Below are 26,373 nucleotides of genomic sequence, written 5' to 3'. Positions count from 1 at the left end.
GTAACAAGGCATAGAAACAAGACGACTGGTCGTGAACATTTTTACAACCGTTATTTAAACCTGGATAAGTTGCCAATCCATTGAGTTAGTTTTCGTTATTAATTTATTCCCACATTTCAAGCAATTACATAATAAAGTTTTCATATTAGACAGTTTAAAAAAAAAAAAAAAAAGTACATAAAAACAGTATGATGCAAACAAATAGAACACAAATCGAGGTAGTCACACAGTTCCTTTCATATCACATACAGGAGCAGCATAAAAAGCAAGATTGCAGACTTGAGGGTCATGGTACAAACATTGGGTAATCACTGAAGACACATGCAGAGGAGGCAATGAAGAAGGAAAATAAAAGAAGAAAGATGGGGGGGGAAGGTCTGCAAATCTAATACGTTGTGTACTGTTGCGTTTACGGGGGCCACACCACAACCGCAAATTACCACAGTTGGGTGTGGCAGCTGTGCTGTTGCTTCATGAATAGCTGAACCAATGAGTACCCACCCCTACCCATCCCGGGCAATGTGGACACTCATCATTTTAACGAGCAACGTGTCTAGAACCACGGAGTATCCATCCCGGGTGATGTGGATACTCAGAGTTTTAATGAGCAATGTATCTAGAACCACCAAGTAACTACCCCTACCCACCCTGGGTGATGTGGATACTCAGAGTTTTAATGAGCAATGTATCTAGAACCACCAAGTAACTACCCCTACCCACCCTGGGTGATGTGGATACTCAGAGTTTTAATGAGCAATGCATCTAGAACCACCAAGTAACTACCCCTACCCACCCTGGGTGATGTGGATACTCAGAGTTTTAATGAGCAATGCATCTAGAACCACCAAGTAACTACCCCTGCCCACCCTGGGTGATGTGGATACTCAGAGTTTTAATGAGCAGCATGCCTGGAACCATGGAGTACCCACCCCGGGCGATGAGCAGTATGCCAAGAACCATGGAGTACCCACCCCGACCCATGCGTATATTCAGCGTTTTAACGAGCAACGTGTCTATAACCAATGAGTACTCACCCCTACTCACCCTCGGCCAGTGTGGATACTCAGTGTTTTAATGAGCAGTGTGTCTATAACCAATGAGTACCCACCCCTACTCACCCTCGGCCAGTGTGGATACTCAGTGTTTTAATGAGCAGTGTGTCTATAACCAATGAGTACCCACCCCTACTCACCCTGGGCAGTGTGGATACTCAGTGTTTTAATGAGGAATGTGTCTATAACCAATGAGTACCCACCCCTACTCACCCTGGGCAGTGTGGATACTCAGTGTTTTAATGAGGAATGTGTCTATAACCAATGAGTACCCACCCCTACTCACCCTGGGCAGTGTGGATACTCAGTGTTTTAATGAGGAATGTGTCTATAACCAATGAGTACCCACCCCTACTCACCCTGGGCAGTGTGGATACTCAGTGTTTTAATGAGCAGCGTGTCTAAACATGCTCGTTATCAATATTATAATTTTTAACTTACTTTGTATCCCCAGGATTTGAACCAGGCCAAGCTTGTTCTTTGGAAATACGAATACATTTAATGAAACAAGACAAGTCGACACAAACGAGGACTCCCGCACGAAGGATAGCCTAACAATAAATACTTAACAACACAGAAATATAACTGAAGGTGCCAATTAATTAAAAACTCATGCATCACAGAGATCAGCAAAGTGAGACCACTAGGAGACCCAAAGGAGACTGTTCGGAGGGACCCCAAGGAACCCGGAATGACTCTCCAAGTGTTTCAAGAAACCAGAATGATCCTTTAATACAGAGTGGAGACACGTGGAGGAGCTAGAACATGGAACAGATCAGGACGCAACAGAAGAAAATGAACAGCAGAAGAAGAAGGGAAACATACAACAGCATAGTTGAGGGACAAAATAAAGAGACACTTCGAAGATAAGGGATATGAGAAAGAGTGAGGACTCAGGGAGGACACAGGGGTGGACAAGTTATAGATACAAGGGCAAACTCTCAGGAAAGAAAAAGGAAAAGTTGGAAAGAGGAGGGCTGGTGGTGGGTTAACAGAGAGAGAAAAGATCATGGGTTTGGATGGGGGTGATCTTGAGATGGTGGTGAACAGCTGTCTTAAAGATCTGGATGGAAGAATCTTGAAGAAAAAAGACTCAGCAGCTTCATCATGGGAGATTAAAATGATCTTGAAGGCCTTGCTGAGTAAGGTTTGGGTTAGGTTTAGGGTTAAGCTGAATCAAGCTGAGTCAGGTGAGAGGCAGGGGCGCCAGCCCAAAGGGGAGAGCAGTACTCCATCAAGCTGTGGATGAAGGCCACGTGGATGCATAAGAGTTCAGGTGTGCCATGAAAAGACTTTGCACAATGAAGGATGCCCATTAGCTTTGGAGGCCAACTTAGTAATGGGGTTTGCCCAATAAAGATCATGGCTGATCGTGAGACACAAGAGTTTGAGACACTGAATTTTTTTGGAGGTTCTGACATGCCCTCTCTGGTGCACATTCCAACTACAGGCCCCAAATGAGACCACAGTAGCCAATCATGCCCGTCATGGGCATGTTCTCCAGGGAAGCGAGCGAGCATGTGTCCTCGGGGCAAATGGGGGCTCACCCCTCCACCAATCATGAGGTGGGCACTAGGGTCTACCAGATGGTCAATCACTGGCTGTGGAGTAGCCGTCGAAATGCGTATAGCATATGTGGACCAGACTCACCCTGTAGATTAATACAAGAAAATATGCCAAACCGGACACGAACACGGACCATACTAAAACCAACTTTTCATCTGTTTCTGAGCCCCTTCTCACCGCTCCCCTCCTTCCCCGTGAATATGAACCCTCCCCTCCTTCCCTGTGAATATGAACCCTCCCCTCCTTCCCCGTGAATATGAACCCTCCCCTCCTTCCCCCGGAATATGAACCCTCCCCTCCTTCCCCGTGAATATGAACCCTCCCCTCCTTCCCTGTGAATATAAACCCTCCCCTCCTTCCCTGTGAATATGAACCCTCCCCTCCTTCCCTGTGAATATGAACGCTCCCCTCCTTCCCTGTGAATATGAACCCTCCTTCCCCATGAATATGAACCCTCCCCTCCTTCCCCATGAATATGAACCCTCCTCTCCTTCCCCGTGAATATGAACCCTCCCCTCCTTCCCCCGGAATATGAACCCTCCCCTCCTTCCCCATGAATATGAACCCTCCCCTCCTTCCCCGTGAATATGAACCCTCCCCTCCTTCCCCCGGAATATGAACCCTCCCCTCCTTCCCCGTGAATATGAACCCTCCCCTCCTTCCCCGTGAATATGAACCCTCCCCTCCTTCCCTGTGAATATAAACCCTCCCCTCCTTCCCTGTGAATATGAACCCCCCCCTCCTTCCCCATGAATATGAACCCTCCCCTCCTTCCCCATGAATATGAACCCTCCCCTCCTTCCCTGTGAATATGAACCCTCCCCTCCTTCCCCATGAATATGAACCCTCCCCTCCTTCCCCATGAATATGAACCCTCCCCTCCTTCCCACGGAATATGAACCCTCCGCTCCTTCCCTGTGAATATGAACCCTCCCCTCCTTCCACATGAATATGAACCCTCCCCTCCTTCCCCGTGAATATGAACCCTCCCCTCCTTCCCTGTGAATATAAACCCTCCCCTCCTTCCCTGTGAATATGAACCCTCCCCTCCTTCCCTGTGAATATGAACCCTCCCCTCCTTCCCTGTGAATATGAACCCTCCCCTCCTTCCCTGTGAATATGAACCCTCCCCTCCTTCCCTGTGAATATGAACCATCCCCTCCCCCCTGTGAATATGAACCCTCCCCTCCTTCCCTGTGAATATGAACCCTCCCCTCCTTCCCTGTGAATATGAACCCTCTCCTCCTTTCCCGTGAATATGAACCCTCTCCTCTTTTCCCGTGAATATGAACCCTCCCCTCCTTCCCCGTGAATATGAACCCTCTCCTCCTTTCCCGTGAATATGAACCATCCCCTCCCCCCTGTGAATATGAACCCTCCCCTCCTTCCCCAGGAATATGAACCCTCCCCTCCTTCCCTGTGAATATGAACCCTCCCCTCCTTCCCTGTGAATATGAACCATCCCCTCCTTCCCTGTGAATATGAACCCTCCCCTCCTTCCCTGTGAATATGAACCCTCTCCTCCTTTCCTGTGAATATGAACCCTCCCCTCCTTTCCCGTGAATATGAACCCTCTCCTCCTTTCCCGTGAATATGAACCCTCCCCTCCTTTCCCGTGAATATGAACCCTCCCCTCCTTTCCCGTGAATATGAACCCTCCCCTCCTTTCCCGTGAATATGAACCATCCCCTCCTTCCCTGTGAATATGAACCCTCCCCTCCTTCCCTGTGAATATGAACCCTCTCCTCCTTTCCCGTGAATATGAACCCTCCCCTCCTTTCCCGTGAATATGAACCCTCTCCTCCTTTCCCGTGAATATGAACCCTCCCCTCCTTTCCCGTGAATATGAACCCTCTCCTCCTTTCCCGTGAATATGAACCCTCCCCTCCTTCCCCGTGAATATGAACCCTCCCCTCCTTTCCCGTGAATATGAACCCTCTCCTCCTTTCCCGTGAATATGAACCCTCCCCTCCTTTCCCGTGAATATGAACCCTCTCCTCCTTTCCCGTGAATATGAACCCTCCCCTCCTTCCCCGTGAATATGAACCCTCTCCTCCTTTCCCGTGAATATGAACCCTCCCCTCCTTTCCCGTGAATATGAACCCTCTCCTCCTTTCCCGTGAATATGAACCCTCCCCTCCTTCCCCGTGAATATGAACCCTCCCCTCCTTCCCCGTGAATATGAACCCTCTCCTCCTTCCCCGTGAATATGAACCCTCTCCTCCTTCCCCGTGAATATGAACCCTCTCCTCCTTTCCCGTGAATATGAACCCTCCCCTCCTTTCCCGTGAATATGAACCCTCTCCTCCTTTCCCGTGAATATGAACCCTCCCCTCCTTCCCCGTGAATATGAACCCTCCCCTCCTTTCCCGTGAATATGAACCCTCTCCTCCTTCCCCGTGAATATGAACCCTCCCCTCCTTTCCCGTGAATATGAACCCTCTCCTCCTTCCCCGTGAATATGAACCCTCCCCTCCTTTCCCGTGAATGTGACAGTATATTTCACACACTGTTTGTAGTTATTCTCAATATGCAAGCGAAATGAGGTGTGAATTGTGAATCATATCACTTTAATGACGCAAGTAAGTTATTCATGAATGAAACTGCATGAACTTAGAGAAATATTTTCTATTTTCATTTAAATCCATGCAATCTGTTCATTTGTTTTAACATGTAATTCCAAAGAATTACAGAATTTAAGAAAGTTAAAAAGAAACGTCCGATTTGTAAAAGAAGTGATCTTGTGAATGGTATATGATAAAAACTGGCCTGCCCTTGTGGAATAATTGTGTTATTCGTTAATTCACATGAACATACGACTCAGCATCTGTGACAACTAATTTATATTCATCTTCAACATCAAATTGTCCAAAATAAAAAAGGTTTAAATCGGTCACTTTTACAATATCATTTTCATACAATTTCGCTTTGAGAACTTATTCCAGCTGTTCGGGCTACAGTTAGTATTGCCTGTTTAGGCGGGTTGGGAGAGGGGGTTGGAGGCAGGGGGTATTACAAAAAATAGGCTCCACGAGTCCTGAAGGTCACCTGGATCAGGAGCAACAGTCAATGACATCATCAAATTTCGTTGCTGATGCAGCCTGTAGGTTAGGGCAGGATATTATTTTATTTTTTTGCGTTTTGGCCCTGATTTCAAGCGCAGATTTTGATGCGGTCAATACATCTTCGTTAGGCATCAGATATGAAGCTTGTGGCCAAGTTTCATCAAAATCGTGTGTTTGGTTCAAGTGATAATGACTGTTGACTGACTTACTTATGGACACTGCTCAATCGCATAAGCTCACCGGACGCATAAGCTCAAGTCCAGGGGAGCTAATAATTGTTCTTGCCCTTATTAAATCACCAGTAAAAAGCTCGTCAAAAATGACGCGTTGCAACAGCTTATTCGACGGTGCAGCCTCGTGAGCGTGCCAAATGTGCTTATATCTTCTTTATTTATTAGACATCGTATGGATGAAAATGAACACTTGTTTTACTCTGCGTGTGTTGCTCATCACGTGCAGTGAATTTCACGTCCCTGTTTCTTGTATTTTTTGGTATTTTAAAAGAAAACGCTTCTGTGCACCGCCCTTGATGCTCGGTTTGCAAGACATCGTCGACAATTCCAATAAAAGAGACATAATTACTCTTTTATGGAAAATGTTTTTCGAGAATGTTTTATCCTCAAAAATAGAACATAGTGAACACACATTTGTGTTAAAAGATTTGCCTTTGAAACCTACCCTTGTGAAGGGGGACAGACATCTGCACAAACATACAAACTGACGTCGTGTTTTATATGGTAAAATTCGACCAAATTAGGTTTTCATGAGCTGACCCAAACGAGTATATTTTTTGATTTGATTTTTATATACCTTACTTTTTCAGAGTGTTAGTGCTGCCAAACCAGTTTCTTGGCAAGGCTTAGGCTTCTTGGCAAAGTGGTGTGCCATTGCCTTCCCAGGGTTGTTTTTGCGTGTGCTCTATCCTTTCAAAAGCTGAGCGTCAAGGAAGGAAGCAGAACATAACATTTTAAAAAATGACTCGGACAGGTTTTGAACCACCAACCTCCCAGACACAGTGGACACTCAACCATTATACCACCAAGTCTGGTAGGTGAATATATATGTACTATAATTTAAATAAGGCTAACCCCCGCTCTAGCAGGGAAAATGGCCTGAACATGCCTGTTGTTGTTTGTTGTATAATTTAAATAAGGCAGAAACAATGTAGAATACAGCTTGAAGTAGAATGGCACTCAGTAGAGCGCACACCTCCGTCAGGCTGAGCAGTTTACGTTTTGTATCAAACTGATAGGCCGGATCTGCATCCAGACCTGAACCAAAATCTACCTAATCAACTCATCCACATAGTGTTGTCATAACCCCTCCACAACTTTTTGAGATATCATTATATTTATATATATGTAATGTTGAAGACTCCAGGCACGGACCATATAGCCCTCATCGAGGCCAGGCCTAAATAAAAGAGAAGGAAAGTGTATGAAGAAAAGTGTATGATGTGTGTTTGTGAGAAAGAGAGATTAAAGTAAGGCCACTAGATATAGTTTGAGTGAGACAGAAAGTAAGACCAGCAATCCTGACACAGAGAGTGTATGATGGTTTTGGGCACCAATTTAACGCTCCTAAGTCAGAACGGAAGTACTACCCTGGGCGGTTGCTGTCTACAACCTACTACCTAAAATAACCTACTATATGCTGTCTAATACTTATTATATATCATTTTTGGCCCCATCTCTCAATTGTGAAGAATCACGTAAAAAAGTATCTGATCCGGTTTCGGATCTTCACCAAAATCAAGTAAATTATTCCTTGTCACACGCCCAACCTGTCCACCAAATTCCGTCCGAATCCATCCACAACGTTTTGGTATATCCTGCTCACAAACAAACAGACAGAGGTGAAAACAGAAACCTCTGTCCACCTTAGGTGGCAGAGGTAATAAAACGTTGATAGCCAACAACATGAGGGCTGGCCGATTATATCCAACCGGGATCGACACACTCGAAGCCACATTTCCCGAAAGAAAAATCACAAAACTGTCCGTGAATATCCGTAAACAAAAATATCTGTAAATAAATTCAATGGGTGGAGCCTCACTCAGTCCGTTGGGAGAGAGGCGGAGCTTGGATTGGCCATAAATAAAGAATTCAAATTGCTCAATTATTCTTCATCTTTTTCTACATCTCTTTCCCTTTTTTCCCCTTCTACATCACTTTCTATTTCTACATCCCTTTTTCCTACATCCCTACATCCTTGATACATCTACATCCCTTTATTTGTAAATTTGGTCCTGCACATGTATGAGTCTGATTGGGTTCACAACGTGTAGGAATAAACTAACAACAGTGAGAGGTGCAGAAACATCTTTAGATTAATTGATGATTTATTGGCAATTATTGATGGGTTTGTATTCGATCTGCTTCATGTTGATATCTGTTCAAAATAACTCGAATTAAAAAAGGAAAACCAAAACTTCCGTTTTTTTTTTAGAATTAAAAAACAATCTTTTCGATATAAAATAAATATAAAAAAAAAACAATGTTATAGTATTTTCTCTATGCTCATCATTTACAGACTTGGCATTTAATATGGAATATATATTTTTTCTTGACTTGGGTTTACTTTCTGAACTCAGTATATCAATCTGGTGAGTTTATTTTACCCTTCGGTGATGTCTTTGTTGAAAGAACCATGTCACTGATTGTCTTTCGCAGCAAGAAGTCAATAACAGGATTATATGTTGCTATCTTTATCAAAAACTCTCTTCCTCACTCGCCCTGCACTGCACTCTCTCCACCTCACCCCCAGGAATACCTCTGGCTACGGCTTCCCCTTCGCTCCCACCTCTTGTTCATATGTGTGTTGTACCGTCCACCAAACAGTGATGACTCCATCTACATCTCGCTGTCTGATGATATGGACCAACTTCTATCTACTCATCCCAACTCTCTCTTCCTCATATGTGGTGATTTCAACTGTCATCATGCCAGTTGGCTGGGTGTGGGTACCTCTCTCACCAGCCATGGCTCCTCAGCAAAGGACTTCTGCGACTCACTGGGACTGACACAATCTGTCAATTTCCCGACCCGGATCTCAGTCAACGGAACATCTTCTCTTCTGGACTTGGTTATGACTAACTTCCCTGAAAATGTCTGCTGCTCTTCTTCTGCTCCGATCGGATCATCTGATCATGTCCTTGTTAAAGTGGACATCTCTCTGACCATCCTCAGGGAGCCTGCTCAGCGTCGACGAGTCTGGCATTTCACTCAGGCCAACTGGCACGGTCTTCAAGCAGCCATCAATCATCTGGACTGGTCTCCCATCTCTACCACCTCTGACATCAACTCATCCTGGGAATTCTTCCAAAGTAAATTGCTCTCTCTCATGCACAGATTTATCCCATCTCGTCTTCAGTTGTCATACCCTTCCTCCCGTCCATGGTACACGGAATCTTGTGGTGAGGTTGTTGCCCAGAAACAACTTGCCTTCGTCTCCTGGAAAGCAAATCCAACGGAAGGAAATCTCATTTCCTTTCACAAAGCCCGAAACAAGTGTGTGTCCACCCTCAGGAGAGCCAGGAAACAATATCTCTCCGTTCTCAAGACCGAACTCTCTTATCTGTCTCCCTCTTCCAAATCCTGGTGGCGTCTGGTCAAATCCGTTTCTGGTGTTTGTTCCCCCTCCATCCCCTCCCTTACCTCAAACGGCTACACAGCTGACTCCGCACGTGAAAAAGCTGAATGCCTCAACTCTGTGTTTGCCTCTAAATCTTGTGTCCCAAACCCATCCCTCTCTGTACCCACCATACCCAGTCGTACCCTGCTGCTCCTGGACTCCGTGTCCTTTCCTCCTGACAAGGTGGAAAGGTTTCTGTCAACCCTCGACTCTGATTCTGCAACTGGACCCGACGGCATCAGCCCACGGGTCCTAAAATCCTGCTCTGCTGCTCTATCTCACCCTCTCTCTGTTCTCTTCACCCTCTCTTTTGCTCAAGGTCAACTGCCATCTGCTTGGAAATCAGCCAACATCACCGCTTTGCACAAAAAAGGTGCAAAAACAGATCCTAGCAACTACAGACCAATCAGCCTTCTCCCAATTATCAGCAAAGTCATGGAATCCATCATTGCTTCGGATATGAAATCTTTCCTCTTCTCCAATGGCTTGATCTCTGATCATCAATTTGGTTTCAGACCAGGTCACTCTACTCTGGACATGCTGCTTCTGCTGTCTCAACAATGGATGGAGGTCCTCAATGCCAAACAGGAAATTAGAGCTGTCTCCCTCGACATATCACGTGCCTTCGACACGGTCTGGCACCCCGCTCTGCTCACCAAACTCTCCTCCTTTGGTATCCATGGAAATCTCCACGCATGGCTGGCGGACTTCCTCTCTAGTCGTCGTCAACGTGTGGCCCTGAATGGGTTTCTCTCATCTCCTCTTCCTGTTCAGGCTGGAGTTCCCCAAGGCAGTGTTCTGGGCCCCGTGCTTTTTCTGGTCTTCATCAATGATCTCTCTGACTCTCTCGAAAATCCTCTCTATCTCTTTGCTGATGACTCCACTCTCTGCCGCTCCATTCCTCTTCCCTCAGATCGGCAGTCTGCTGCCTCCTCACTCTCTGAAGACCTGGACAAAATCACAGACTGGTCAAACAAGTGGAACATGTCTTTCAATCCTGACAAATCTCACACTCTTACTATGTCTCTCCGAAAAGATCGACTGGACAACCCTCCCATCTACTTTCTCAACAATCCTCTCCAAGAAGTTCTGTCGCTCAAGATTTTGGGTCTCACTATCTGCCATGATCTTTCTTGCGAAAACCACATTTCCAAGCTGGCCTCCAAAGCCAGTCGCCGACTGGGCATCCTCCGTCGTGCGAAGTCCTTCCTCGGCACACCTGAGCTCCTCACCACATACAAGGCTTTCATCCGCAGCTCAATGGAATACTGTTCTCCCCTATGGGCCGGTGCTCCTGCCTCACACCTAGCTCGGCTTCACGCTGTTGAAACCAAAGCTTTCAGAATTATTGGAATCTCCCGCGATGAAGCTATCTCTGAGGGCCTTTCACTCACTCACCGCAGGCAGGTAGGTGGTCTTTCTGTCTTCTACCGACTCCTCTCCGGCCTTGCACCTCCAGCTCTCTCTGTGCTCTGTCCCCCAAATATTCCTACAGGTCGCACAAGATCTGCCAGCAACCCTCTGATGGTTAAACTGCCGAAATCTCGGCTCTCTGCTCACCTTCACTCTTTCATTCCTCTTTTCTCCCGCCTCTGGAACAAACTCCCTCACTCCCTTCAATCCCACTCCTCCCTCCAGGTCTTTAAAACAGCTGTTCACCACCATCTCTTATCTTCCCCCATCCAAAACCTTGATCTTTTCTACCCCCGCTAATTCACCCCAGATCCACCTTGTTTGAAATTCCAACTTCTTTCCTGGAAGTCCTGGCAGTGTCCATATGTTTTATACCTCTCCCACCGCCCCCTTCCCACGCCCCCCCCCCCCAAAGCCCTCGCCCTCTCTCAGATCTCTCGATGTCTCCATGTCTCTCGGTCCCTGCTCTCAAATGTTGTGTTTGTGTCCTTCCCCCTCTCTCCCCATCTTGTCTACCGCTCCCTATGTTATATGTTTTATGTGTCGGTTTGTCTTTCTGTGTGATTAATGTTCGCTCTTTCACGAGCCTCGATCTTGTATACAAAAAAAAAAAAAAAATATCACAGGTGGCGTGACAAAATGTAAGGACAGGTACATTTGACGATTGGCTTCCCAGTCGGGTATATAAGGGTTGTTGCGTTCTGTATTAGTGGAAAACAACTGCTGCACATCTACAAAAGTTATTGCCGCTTCCTCTGGAGATGGTCCGTCAACTTGACAATGCTGTTTGTCATGGAGTGGTGGCTTTACGAAATTCTGGCATGAAACAGCGTGCTACTGCTCGGCAGTATGGCATCACTCAAGGTCAGGTGTCAAAGATCCTGAAACGAAATGCTCAGAGGGGTGTCCCTACTCCAATACCGAGGCCAGGACGTCCACGCAGAACCACAAGGAGAGATGATCGCCAGCTGCACCGGTTAGTCTGCAATGGCTGTACCAAGTCAGCTAATCGGCTTAGGGCTGAGTGACAGCAACTGACAAATGTGCCTGTATCCAGAAGGCTAGTCAACCAACGACTGGTTCAAGCAGGCTATCGTGCCAGGCGTCCCATGAGAAAGCCACGCCTGACCAGACAACACAGCCAGCGCCGATTGCAGTGGGCCAGAGAGCACCGTCAATGGCAGCCAGGACACTGGAATCACGTGACCTTCAGTGACGAGTCTAGATTTCTGGTCTATCGTCAAGATGGCCGCGGCCTAGTGCGCAGACAAGTGCATGAAGCCCACAACGAAGATTGTATAGTGCCAAGAGTCCAAGCTGGAGGTGGTGGGGTGACCGTTTGGGCTGCATTTCATGCAGGGGGCAAAACTGACCTGGTTGTTCTGAATGGAAACCTGAACCAGTTCAAGTACAGGGTCATTCTGGAAGAAACATTGCTTCCATTTGCTCGTGCAGCCTTTCGAGGAAATGTTGTCTTCCAAGATGACAATGCACGGCCTCATCATGCTCGCATGATCCAACACTTTCTTGCTGACCATGGTGTAGAGCATATGGAGTGGCCTGCCATGTCCCCGGATATGAATCCGATAGAGAACTTGTGGGCAGAATTAACGCGTCAAATCGACAACTTGGACCAGCAGCCTACCTCTGTGCGTGAATTGCAGCAGACTATTGTCACTGCATGGCAAGCGATTCCTGTCCAAACCTTGGCAAATCTCGTGAACAGCATGCCTCGACGTGTACGTGCTCTCCTGAATGTTCGTGGGGGTTACACGAAGTACTGAACTGTAATTTTACTGTCCGTAATCCCAGTCATAATTTAGCTTTTGTTTTTGTTGAAATTTTTTTTGGCTAATGTGCAAAATAAACAGATACTTCTGGAAAACGTACAGAAGTTTAACACATTACTGTCCGTGAATTGAGTTCGATATCAGTTTACATCACTTTCAAGGATCAATTTATTTGCTTCGAAATGTCAAATGTGGTTTTTGTTTCTTTTAAAGGTCACATTAACAAAATCTAGAATAATTTCAACATAATTCCAATGAACTTTTGGTTCTAAGTCATCTTGAAAAGTAAGTTCACCCCCACAAAAAAAATATTCCATATTAAATGCCAAGTCTGTATTTATACATGTTATACAGCAGGGAGGTGTGACGATTTTCAGAAAATTCGTACACAGTTATTTTTCGTCGAATTTCAATTTTTATTTTTTTTAAAGACTACATATATAATGTCATGTAATACACTGTAACAAAGACATTTAAAAAATGTAATTCATGTTTGAAAAATGACATCATCTAAATGGCGGCCGTTCTTGTCCAAGCATTCTTGCAGACGCGCGGAAAAGTTCCAGCATTTCTCAGCACAGCAGCATCCCTCAGCAGTTCCAGCATTCTTTCTGCGAACGTAAACCGCCGTACGAAATCATTCTGCTGCAGTTATTGAACCACCATGATTTTGTACGTGTGATAATGAAGGTCCAAGTGCAAAATTCGACGAACTGATCTGTCTGATATCCGTAGAGCACGAGTGTGCCGTACCGCTGACCGACGAGGGCTGGCCTCCACAGCTTGTCGAACCCTTTCGATGTTTTCCGGGGTCCTAACGGTTCGATCACCTCCCCGAGCTGCTCCCGGCCTCACAGATCCAGTTGTCCTGAAGTTTTTTACCCACTTCAATATTGTGTTTCGAGACAGAACGGCGCCACGTCGACCAACATTGAAGTGGGTACGAAATCTGCGCTGTGTAAGCACCACCGAACTACCCATTTGAATAAACATCTCAACAACAAAGACGCGATGTTCAATCGTCCACAGCTCCATGGCTACTGAAATGGCGCCTAACAACGAGTAACCAACAGCCATCACGCATGTGCTAGACCCCCCACTTGCATTGTTATACCCAATTCAAACATGAATTACATTTTTTAAATGTCTTTGTTACAGTGTATTACATGGCATTATATATGTAGTCTTTAAAAAAAATAAAAATTGAAATTCGACTAAAAATAACTGTACGAGTTTTCTGAAAATCGTCACACCTCCCAGCCGGACCCTGTAGTTATCAAACATGATTTTTATTACGGTGTATGAATAAATTTCACACGAAATTATTTAATAAAAAAAATACTTTTCCATTCCACATTGTACAAATACCTTTCTTAGAAACATTCCTGAGAAACTATTCTATGGTATGGTTGCAAGTGAAACTAGAACGTCACTCGGTAGAGAGCACACCTCCGCCAGGCTGAACAGTTTATGTTTTGTATCCCACTGATAGGCCGGATCTGGATTCGGACCTGAACCAAAATCGAATCTGCTAGTTCTTGTCACCTAACCAACTCATCCACCTAGTTTAGTCATAACTCGTCCATAACTTTTTTTAATATCATGTTATATATCGCTTTTCACCCGACCTCTCAATGGTGAAGAATCACTTAAAAATTTTACAATTCTCGTATCCGAATCCTTACTTACATCTTCACCAAAATCGAACCAATTCTTCCTTGTTACACACTCAACCTGTCCACGAAGTTTCATCCAAATCCGTCCATGACTTTTTGAGATATCCTACTATATATAGTTTTTAGCCCCATCTCCCAATGGTGAAGAATTACTAAAAAAACATTCTACTAGCCAGACCCGAATTCGGATTTTCACCAAAACCTAATAATTTCGTCCTTGTCATATACACTACCTCTCTGCCAAATTTGATCAGAATCCGTCCACAACTTTTTGAGATATCTTGTTCACAGACAGACAGACAGACAGACAGACAAACAGACAGGGGTGAAAACGTAACCTCCATCCATCTTCGGTGGCGGAGGTAATAATTAGGACTGTGAGCGCAATCACACAAAGCACTGAACTCATCAATAGATTAAAACAACTAGTCAGACATTTACTAATACAACACTGAACTTATCAATAGATTAAATAAACCTTCGCATTATATTGATTAAAACTTTTCTTATCAAATAAGCAATTTCCCTCTTCACATCTTTCTCTCCTCCAACCATAAAACCATTTGTGTGTTTGGTATTTTGTGTTTATCAATTTGTTTTCTCATTCATTCACTCATTCCTGTCATTGTAAGTTCCGTTGCTTTATTTTGGGTTAATCCCTTTGTTTTCTCTGTAATTCGAAGCTTTTGTAAGTAAAGCATGTATTTTTTTTTTAATCTTTCATTTTTCTAACATCACCTGTGATAATGTGTTTATGATGTGAATTTTTAAATACGGAATATCCACAAGTAAAATGATGTGTGTTATTCAACCATTCCTCTAATTCTATAGATTGTATAGTTTCCTTGTAGATGAAGATCTTTCCCCTTATTGCACTTCTTCACAAAGCGTACACAGCCCTTGGTGGTTGTCCTTGTTGTAATGTTTCTGAAGGTTTACTCAACACTTGCTTTTGTTATAGTATTTTCTCTATGCTCATCATTTATTTATACACCTTATAGTTATCAAACACGATTTTTATTACGCTGTTATGTTTTCTATGAAGTTATCTCTACAATAAGTTATTTTTGTTTATCTTTGCAGGTTTACACACACACACACACACACACACACACACACACACACACACACACACACACACACACACACACACACACACACACACACACACACACACACACACACACACACTTTCCACCAAACCACTAGTTTAACCAGCAAAGCTTACTGAAATGGCAGCTCTCTTCCCTGGAACCACCGATCGTGCCATCTGACTGCACCTGCAGGAAGTACCCCTGCCTGCAGAAAAGTCTTGCAACAATGCCTTTAAGCTGGAGCTCTGAAAAACACACACACACACACGCACACACACCTTTCCTCTAAGATTCCATATGAGCATCCAATTGCTTTCAATGACTTGCATGCAAATAAATATGATATCTCTACATACAACACACATACAACTCACGAATTCTAAACACACATGATTTTCCTGTTGCTGGGGATATATTTATTGTGATGTTGCAAAATACTCTTACAAAAAATATTAAGTTATATCATGAGATACACAAAAGTTTTCTAATAGATATCAAGATAAATCATTAGAGCGTTTTTGTAAGAATTCCCACAACCAATCAGTTAAAAACAGGTATTTTGTCAGTTAAAAAAGAAAAAGTTTTTTAAAATGTTGATGGCAACCAACACCAGGTTTGTGATGGAGAAGTGAAGAAAGAGAGAATAGTCTAAGAGTTTTTGAGGAAGTTAAAAAAATCTGCTTTTTTAAAAGGGGAAGGTCATACGTGTTTGGAAAGACATGAGAAGGTAAAGAGTTCCAGAGTTTGGCAGTGGAGGGGAAGAAACAAACATCACAACGGCCCACCCTTGAGTTGCCAATGTTCACACAATAATCATGAGATGTAGTGGCTTGTCGAGTATTGGTGTAGGTACACAAACAGCAAGTTCTCAGGAGCAGAAACTGAAATAATATCTGTAGAAAAGAGAAAGAGCCAACTTCGCAGCAAAATTTGAGCGGGTCGAGTTTTGAGGTCAGATTGGGAGTTGATAAGTCAGGTTACTGTGGCGGACACGATGGCTCGCTGGCGCGGTGACATCATTCCGCGCACCAAGAGGGTGTCGGCCACGCCCGAGGGGTAGGCGTGGCCTCGGGATATACACGGGGCGCGCAGCCCCGAGCGAGTCAGTGCTACAGTTTGAGCTATTGAATAAAGACTATTTGAACCTACGCGTTGTGGCTTACCTTCGTTGGCAAACAAGTTGCGTGCGTAGCACCACGCTACATTGGTGACCTCTTTTGGTTCAGCCGTCGCTGACCACAGAACGTGCCATGGCCAACAACGCGGTAGCGGTGAAGCTCCCTGAGTTTTGGGAAGCTCAGGCCGAAGTATGGTTCGTGCAGGCCGAGGCACAGTTCCAACTTCGAGGCGTAACGGCGGATGAGACGCATTATTACCACGTCATCGCCGCCCTCGGGCCCGGCACAGCCGCCCGAGTCGTGTCCGTCCTGCGGAACCCACCGGCCGACCACAGGTACGAGGCGCTCAAGCGTCTCCTCATCGCCACGTTCGGCCTCACGGAGTGCGAGCGGGCCGACCGCCTCCTGCACCTTCCTGAACTCGGCGACACACGACCATCGGTCCGGATGGACTACATGCTTTCGCTGCTGGGTGACAAAGCCCCAGATTTTTTATTCAGGGCGCTCTTTCTACGCCTCGCGTTGCACAGGTACGCCTCGCGTTGGCCGGTTCCAAAATAAAGGAACCCCGCGCTCTGGCCGTCGAGGCCGACAAGTTTTTCGCGGCTTGTGACACACGGGCGAGAGTCGGTGCGGCCGTCACGGATCCCGAGGCTGATGCTGATGCACACCTCGTGGATCCCGAGGCTGATGCCGATGCACACCTCGTGGCCGCTGCCACGCCCCGCCCACCACCACCATGAAAGCCGCGGCCTCCGCCTCCGCCGCAAACCTGGTGCCATTTCCACGCCAGGTTTGGCCACGAGGCTAGGAATTGTTGCCCGCCGTGCTCGTTTGGCAAGTCGGGAAACTCCCGGGCCGGCGCTCGGTAGCGGCTTTGAGCGTCGGCCTTTCCGGCAGCCTCCTTTTTGTCATGGACACCTTGTCTGGGCGTCGCTTCCTCTGCGACTCAGTCGCACAGGTGAGCGTTATCCCTGCCTCCACGTCCGACAAGCGAAACGCGGGCCGGGGCCCCGCGTTGCTTGCAGCCAATGGTACACCCATACGCACATTCGGGAAGCGCTGCCTCTCCCTGCGGTTCGGAGGGCAACGCTTTCAATGGTCGTTCGTAACCACCAGCGTGCCCATGGCATTGCTCGGTGCGGACTTCCTATGTGCAAATGGGTTGTTGGTGGACGTGAAGAACAGACGCCTCGTCCATGCCGAAATGTTCAGCTCGCTTGCTTGCGCACTGAGCAGTTCATTGGGCAGCTCCCTGAGCGGCTCGCCAAGCAGCTCGCTGAGCGGTTCGGTTCCGGCGAGGTTGGTCTGTACGCTTCCGGCAGTGGACAAATTCACCCGCCTCCTCGCCAGCTTCCCGGCCCTCACGCGGCCCACCTTCTCGGCGGTGGCCGTCAAGCACGGGGTGGAACATCACATCCCCACCGTCGGGCCACCGGTCTACGCCCGGGCGCGCCGCCTCGAGCCGACGAAGCTCGCGGTGGCGAAGGCGGAGTTCGCTACGCTGGAGCGGCTGGGCATCGTATGGCACTCCAAGAGCGCTTGGGCGTCGCCACTGCACATCGTGCCGCAGCCCGGTGGGGGATGGCGGCCGTGCGGAGACTACCGCCGCCTCAGCGATGCCACCACCCCCGACCGCTACCCGGTCCCTCACGTTCAGGACTTTTCCGCCCGGTTGGCGAAAATGTCCTTCTTTTCTAAGGTGGACCTCATCCGCGGATACCACCAGGTCCCCGTCAGGCCGGAGGACATACCGAAGACGGCCGTCATTACACCATTCGGCCTCTTCGAGTTTCTTCGGATGCCCTTCGGGCTGAAGAATGCGGCTCAGGCGTTCCAACGGTTGATGGACAGCGTCTTGCGCGACTTGGATTGCGTTTACGTCTACCTGGACGACATCCTCGTCGCAAGCGCGTCCCGCGAAGAGCACCTTCGCCACCTCCGCACGCTCTTCGAACGCCTGGGCCAGCATGGCCTGATCGTAAACCCCGCCAAGTGCCAGTTCGGCGTCGCCGAAATCGACTTTTTGGGGCACCGCGTCACCAGGCACGGGGCCACCCCCTTACCGGCAAAGGTGGAGGCAGTCAAGGGGTTTCCGTGCCCCCGCACGATCAGGGGGCTCCAGGAGTTCCTGGGCATGGTGAACTTTTACCACCGTTTCCTGCCCCGCGTCGCCCAGCTCCTGCGCCCCCTGCACGAGGCCCTCCGGGGGAAGCCGGGCAAAGGTGACGTTGTTTGGACCGAGCAGATGGACGCGGCGTTCGCAGGCGCGAAGCTCGCCTTGGCTAACGCCACCATGCTCGCGCACCCGGCGCTCGATGCACCGATCGCCCTCACCACCGACGCGTCGGACTACGCGGTGGGCGCGGTGCATGAGCAATGGGTGCGTGGCGCTTGGCAACCGCTGGCGTTTTTCAGCCGGCAGCTTCGCCTGCACGAACGCCGGTACAGCACCATCGACCGCGAGTTGCTCGGGCTCCACCTGGCGGTCCGGCACTTCCGCCATCTGCTCGAGGGCCGTTCGTTCACGGCCTTCGTCGAACACAAGCCCCTGGTCTTCGCGATGGCCAAGGTCGCCGAGCCATGGTCGGCCCGGCAGCAGCGTCACCTCTCGGCCGTGTCCGAGTACACGATGGACATCCGGCACCGCCCAGCCCTGCCGGCACGCCCCCCCCCCCCCCGGCCCTGCACCCATCCTAGGTGCCGCCGGGGGCATCCCAGATGACATCCCGGCATCCCAGACGCCGCCAGCCGCCAGAGGGCGCTTCGGCCGGGTCATCCGTTTGCCCCGCAAACTGACCCTTCAGGTGCGCGGGAATTCTGGGGGGGCGCGTGTGGCGGACACGATGGCTCACTGGCGCGGTGACATCATTCCGCGCACCAAGAGGGTGTCGGCCACGCCCGAGGGGTAGGCGTGGCCTTGGGATATACACGGGGCGCGCAGCCCCGAGCGAGTCAGTGCTACAGTTTGAGCTATTGAATAAAGACTCTTTTGACCCTACGCGTTGTGGCTTACCTTCGTTGGCAAACAGGTTGCGTGCGTAGCACCACGCTACATTACTTTGTATTCAATTCTGTCCAGTAAGTATGTGGAACTAGAACCTCCCCAAATGTGAGAGCAGTACTCTAGACAAAGGCGAAGCAATCGTTTATATAGTTGAAGCAACTGTTCAGAGGAAAAGACTCTTCGACATCTGAATTGGATTCCTAGTTTCTTTGAGGCAGACTTAGCAATTTGTGTAATGTGTGGATTCCAGGATAAATTTGATGTGAGGGTAATACATAGTAAGTTTATTGAATCACATGGTGTAATTGTGGAGCTTTCAAAGGAGATTGGAGAGTTGAGAGGAGTTTTTGAGTTTTAATAAAAGCATTAAACTTAACCTGATTACATTTGCCCCACTGGGAAATCTTGTCCAAATCCGAATTTAAAGAGGAGGCTGTGATCAAACCACATGTAGATCGAGTGAGCGAAGATAGGGCAGATGGGTAAAACATGGAGGATTGTAATGTTGAGTCATCAGTATATGAGTGCTTTTGGTTATTTGTAGAAGAAAGAAGGTCATTGATAAAAAGAAGGAAGTGTTGGAGACAGGACAGAACCGTGAGGGACACCGATGTTGATAGGGAAGGAGGGAGATGTTGAACCATCAACAATTACGGAGATAGAGCGGTCAGAGAGAAAGCTCGATATGAGAGTGAAGGAGGAAAGCCGAAAGAGAGAAGCTTGGATATCAGACCCCGATGACAAACTCTGTCAAAGGCTTTTGAGATATCAAGGCCTACAACAAAGGATTTCCCAAAGTCCCTCAGAGAAGAGGCCCAGACATTCATAATGTAAGAAAGGATATCACCGGTAGATTTTGCCTTGCGAAAGTCATATTGATGGTCAGATAGAAGACTGGGAGATTCAAGATGCCCGAGGAAATGGGAATGGAGAAGACATTCAAAGGTTTTTGGAAATAGTAGAAGTCAGAGCAATATGACGGTAGTTGGAAGGGTTTGAACGATCACCCTTCTTTAAAATAGGCTGTACTAAGGAAAATACCAGACTTGGTGGTATAATGGTTGAGTGTCTGCTTTGTCTGGGAGGTCCAGAAAAGAGGAAAAGTTTGTGTTTTTAAAGAAAAATTAAACAAACAAGCAAGCATGGGAGCAAGTTCTGAAGCACACTCCTTCAAGACACGAGGAGGAATGCCATCTTGTCTGTATACCTTGCTTGTGTCCAGAGAGAGGAGTACTTTTTGGACTGCATGAAAAACGATTATAGGGAGGGGCATTGGATTGCTAAGGGGTGCATCAGAGGAAGATGGAATGTTAGAGTCATCCAGTATGGAATTAGAGGAGAAAAGAGAACCAACAAGTACAGATACATTCAAAGTACACTGATCCCATGCCAAATAAATAAATAGCATCCTCCAGCAAGTGGCATTGCCAGGGCACCTTCGGCGCCCGGCGATACCGCCGTGCAGCACATAGAGACGGTATTGGGAGGGATAGGTGTACAATAATTGATTGACTAATTGCGTAATTAAAATCAACAAACAATGATCATAAAATAATTTCTTAATCAATTGGTTCATAGCATACCTCAACCACCAGTGTTTCATCCGAAGCTGTAACTTTTTGAAAATTAATTAAATAAGGCATTCATCGAAAAAAATAAAAATTAATTGATTAATCAATAACTAATTAATGAATTAATTGATTAATCAATAAATCAAAAATATCCTTTATAGCCACATCACTTGGTCACTGTCATGTCCAAATATCAGCTTGATAGCTCAAAAGGTGCCTGAGATATTGCCCAGATGAGAAAGAAAATAAATAAGTGATTAATACCAAAAATAAATAAATAGTAATCGTAAAATAATTAAATTATTAATCAATCCGCTAATAGAATACCTAAACCACCACAGTTTCATCCAAATCTGTAGCTAAACCAAAAAAAGTAATTTTCATTAATCGAATAATTAAATAATTAATCGATTAATCAATAAATCAAAAATACCCTTTACAGCCAAATCAATTGGTCACTGTTATATCCAAATATCACCTTCCTAGCTCAAAAGATGCCTGAGATATTGCCCAGATGAGAAAGGAAATAAACAAGTCCTTAATTAATCGATAATAATTAAGTAATTAATCAATTAATTGATTAATCAAAAAACAAAAAATATAGTTTTTGCCAAAGCACGTGCTCACTATTTTGCCAAAATTTCAGCTTCCTTGCTCAAAGGATGGCCGAGATATCACCCGGACAAACAAACAAACAAGAAAACAAACAAACAAGAAAGAAACCGGAGTGAAAACGAAGGAAAGGTAGAGCGACAGAAGTTGTTGGAGATACTTTTAGCTAAGGACCAGAAAGATTTATTAGTGGAAGAAGATGAGAGATTATCACATTTATTTTGGATAAAGGAATACTTCACCTCACGAATAACATGTTTGCACTTCTTTCTGGCAGATATGAAAGCGGAATTCGAGTCGGAAGAAGAAGAGTTTTTCCATGTCCAATGCATCCCTTGCACGAATTGCCGCAGAGCAGGAATTTATGAACCAAGAGTTGATAGGAGAGATAGACTTGAAAGAGAAGGGGATAAAAGAAAAAGATAATGAAAGAGAAGGGGAGAAGGGTTGATGAATCCATCCTGATGCTTTATGAGGTAAGAGAAAAAGAGTGAAGAAGCAAACATTTTGGCAAAATGTTTCACCATATTATTGTTTTAATGAAATAATTGGCAGTATAATGTATAATGCACAGATTCAAGTCTCGCAGATCTCGCGAGATCTCGGAGACGGTGGGAGGGATTTTCGAAGCTCCACACGGTCTCCACGTTTTTCGAAGTTAAGTCTGTTCACAATTGTATTTTGTCGAAACTGTATTTATCTTTCGGTGTGTGAAGTTATTGTGTGCAACTTTGGTTGTTTCTCGGTGTTTATCTTTCATAAATTGATCGTCTGTTTGCCGTGTCGTGTCTTGAGGCCTTGTACAGTGTGCACTGTACAACCTTGAGGCTTTGTTTTTCTCTCAGCGGTCCGTCGTTTGTGATCCAATAACTTTCGTTCTCTGTATTCCCAGTCTTTTCACCCATAGCCTACTTCCTTGTGTAAATCTCAACTCAAAAAAAAAAAAAAAAAAAAAACATTTCCTTCTCTGTTCTCATTCGTTTATTCATTCTTATTCGTTCGTTCGTTCTTCGACCACGTGTTTCTCCCCCATTTCCCCAGATAGTTTTCACTCATTAACCTTCAATGTTTACACTTTCCCCTCAAGTTATGTATTCCGTCATATTTTATAACACCTTTTTCTTCTTCTTCTTTAAAAGGCTGCTTTCGACTTGCTCACCAAATCAATTCATCCCAAAAAAAATATCCATCTCCTATAGTGCCTTTTTTCTACATTCCCTAAACTCTCCTGCACTCCATCCTCCATCCAGCGTCCTTAAACGTATTTTTAACTCGAAGGTCACAAGAAACTCATTTTGCAATAAATGTTCGTTTCCCATAAATCGTACACTTTCAAAAATCCAATCTCACCCCTCCCCTCCAAATCTTCCCCATAACCCCTCCCCTCCAAATCTTCCCCATCACCCCTCCCCTCCAAATCTTCCCCATCACCCATCCCTTTCAAATCTTCCCCCCTTGCCCCCTCCCTCCTAAACTACCCCTCACCCCTCCCCGCCAAGACGCCCCCTCGCCCCTCCCCTCCTAGACTCCTGCCTCACCCCTCCCCTCCAAATCTCCCCCATATCCCATCCCTTTCAAATCCCTCCCCTTGTCCCTTCCCTCCCAAACTCCCCCCTCACCCCTCCCCTTCAAATCTCCCCACCCTCATTGCTTCTCAATTTCCCCCCTCTCACTCCCCCTCCTCAAAGCGTCCTCCCCGCTTCTTCCCCCTTCAAACTCTCACCTCCATCTCCCCCAACCTTCTGCCTCGCTCTTCCCCCTCCTCAAATAACACCTCATTGTGGCTCACCCAATCACCATCAAACCTTTTGTCCGCCCCATCCTTCCCTTTCTCCGAGCTATTCTGAAATCTCTGACACACCTTCAACAGCTCTCCCTATCTCTTCCACCTCTTCCACATCTTACCCTACCCCTCCTCCCCCCTGTTCTGTATCTGATGCTCCCCCTTCCTCTTCATTAACGGTATGGACCTCAAACATCCGGGGCCTTCGTTCAAACTTAACTGATCTCTCCATACAGGTTGCTTCTGTCAAACCAGACGTGATCTGCTTAACAGAAACTTTCCTCCTTTATGATGTCTCTGATTCCATAGTATCTCTCCCGGGCTACTCCCTCCTCCGGTATGATAGACCTGAGCCTCGTCCTGGAGGCGGGGTTGCTATCTTTATCAAAAACTCTCTTCCTCACTCGCCCTGCACTGCACTCTCTCCACCTCACCCCCAGGAATACCTCTGGCTACGGCTTCCCCTTCACTCCCACCTCTTGTTCATATGTGTGTTGTACCGTCCACCAAACAGTGATGACTCCATCTACATCTCGCTGTCTGATGATATGGACCAACTTCTATCTACTCATCCCAACTCTCTCTTCCTCATATGTGGTGATTTCAATTGTCACCATGCCAGTTGGCTGGGTGTGGGTACCTCTCTCACCAGCCATGGCTCTTCAGCAAAGGACTTCTGCGACTCACTGGGACTGACACAATCTGTCAATTTCCCGACCCGGATCTCAGTCAACGGAACATCTTCTCTTCTGGACTTGGTTATGACTAACTTCCCTGAAAATGTCTGCTGCTCTTCTTCTGCTCCGATCGGATCATCTGATCATGTCCTTGTTAAAGTGGACATCTCTCTGACCATCCTCAGGGAGCCTGCTCAGCGTCGACGAGTCTGGCATTTCACTCAGGCCAACTGGCACGGTCTTCAAGCAGCCATCAATCATCTGGACTGGTCTCCCATCTCTACCACCTCTGACATCAACTCATCCTGGGAATTCTTCCAAAGTAAATTGCTCTCTCTCATGCACAGATTTATCCCATCTCGTCTTCAGTTGTCATACCCTTCCTCCCGTCCATGGTACACGGAATCTTGTGGTGAGGCTGTTGCCCAGAAACAACTTGCCTTCGTCTCCTGGAAAGCAAATCCAACGGAAGGAAATCTCATTTCCTTTCACAAAGCCCGAAACAAGTGTGTGTCCACCCTCAGGAGAGCCAGGAAACAATATCTCTCCATTCTCAAGACCGAACTCTCTTATCTGTCTCCCTCTTCCAAATCCTGGTGGCATCTGGTCAAATCCGTTTCTGGTGTTTGTTCCCCCTCCATCCCCTCCCTTACCTCAAACGGCTACACAGCTGACTCCGCACGTGAAAAAGCTGAATGCCTCAACTCTGTGTTTGCCTCTAAATCTTGTGTCCCAAACCCATCCCTCTCTGTACCCACCATACCCAGTCGTACCCTGCTGCTCCTGGACTCCGTGTCCTTTCCTCCTGACAAGGTGGAAAAGTTTCTGTCAACCCTCGACTCTGATTCTGCAACTGGACCCGACGGCATCAGCCCACGGGTCCTAAAATCCTGCTCTGCTGCTCTATCTCACCCTCTCTCTGTTCTCTTCACCCTCTCTTTTGCTCAAGGTCAACTGCCATCTGCTTGGAAATCAGCCAACATCACCGCTTTGCACAAAAAAGGTGCAAAAACAGATCCTAGCAACTACAGACCAATCAGCCTTCTCCCAATTATCAGCAAAGTCATGGAATCCATCATTGCTTCGGATATGAAATCTTTCCTCTTCTCCAATGGCTTGATCTCTGATCATCAATTTGGTTTCAGACCAGGTCACTCTACTCTGGACATGCTGCTTCTGCTGTCTCAACAATGGATGGAGGTCCTCAATGCCAAACAGGAAATTAGAGCTGTCTCCCTCGACATATCACGTGCCTTCGACACGGTCTGGCACCCCGCTCTGCTCACCAAACTCTCCTCCTTTGGTATCCATGGAAATCTCCACGCATGGCTGGCGGACTTCCTCTCTAGTCGTCGTCAACGTGTGGCCCTGAATGGGTTTCTCTCATCTCCTCTTCCTGTTCAGGCTGGAGTTCCCCAAGGCAGTGTTCTGGGCCCCGTGCTTTTTCTGGTCTTCATCAATGATCTCTCTGACTCTCTCGAAAATCCTCTCTATCTCTTTGCTGATGACTCCACTCTCTGCCGCTCCATTCCTCTTCCCTCAGATCGGCAGTCTGCTGCCTCCTCACTCTCTGAAGACCTGGACAAAATCACAGACTGGTCAAACAAGTGGAACATGTCTTTCAATCCTGACAAATCTCACACTCTTACTATGTCTCTCCGAAAAGATCGACTGGACAACCCTCCCATCTACTTTCTCAACAATCCTCTCCAAGAAGTTCTGTCGCTCAAGATTTTGGGTCTCACTATCTGCCATGATCTTTCTTGGGAAAACCACATTTCCAAGCTGGCCTCCAAAGCCAGTCGCCGACTGGGCATCCTCCGTCGTGCGAAGTCCTTCCTCGGCACACCTGAGCTCCTCACCACATACAAGGCTTTCATCCGCAGCTCAATGGAATACTGTTCTCCCCTATGGGCCGGTGCTCCTGCCTCACACCTAGCTCGGCTTCACGCTGTTGAAACCAAAGCTTTCAGAATTATTGGAATCTCCCGCGATGAAGCTATCTCTGAGGGCCTTTCACTCACTCACCGCAGGCAGGTAGGTGGTCTTTCTGTCTTCTACCGACTCCTCTCCGGCCTTGCACCCCCAGCTCTCTCTGTGCTCTGTCCCCCAAATATTCCTACAGGTCGCACAAGATCTGCCAGCAACCCTCTGATGGTTAAACTGCCGAAATCTCGGCTCTCTGCTCACCTTCACTCTTTCATTCCTCTTTTCTCCCGCCTCTGGAACAAACTCCCTCACTCCCTTCAATCCCACTCCTCCCTCCAGGTCTTTAAAACAGCTGTTCACCACCATCTCTTATCTTCCCCCATCCAA

The 26,373-nt window shown here is 46.9% G+C and overlaps 1 protein-coding gene across 2 annotated transcripts in view; it reads right to left on the bottom strand.

The window, feature by feature from the left end:
* The window catches only part of LOC137439076 (fibroblast growth factor 12-like), a 238,336-nt gene that overhangs the window by 64,204 nt on the left and 147,759 nt on the right, over positions 1–26,373 (bottom strand). For both annotated transcript variants that reach the window (XM_068134755.2, XM_068134754.2), the window contains exon 2: positions 15,424–15,534. In XM_068134755.2, the coding sequence (XP_067990856.1) occupies positions 15,424–15,534 (111 nt within the window). The remainder of the gene's footprint in view (positions 1–15,423; positions 15,535–26,373) is intronic.

Source organism: Myxine glutinosa, chromosome 13, assembly GCF_964187855.1.
Source record: "Myxine glutinosa chromosome 13, kmMyxGlut1.1, whole genome shotgun sequence".
Classification (NCBI taxonomy): Eukaryota; Metazoa; Chordata; class Myxini; order Myxiniformes; family Myxinidae; genus Myxine; species Myxine glutinosa.
The sequence above is the reverse complement of the archived record's forward strand: the minus strand, read 5'-3'. Positions and strand labels throughout refer to the sequence as shown.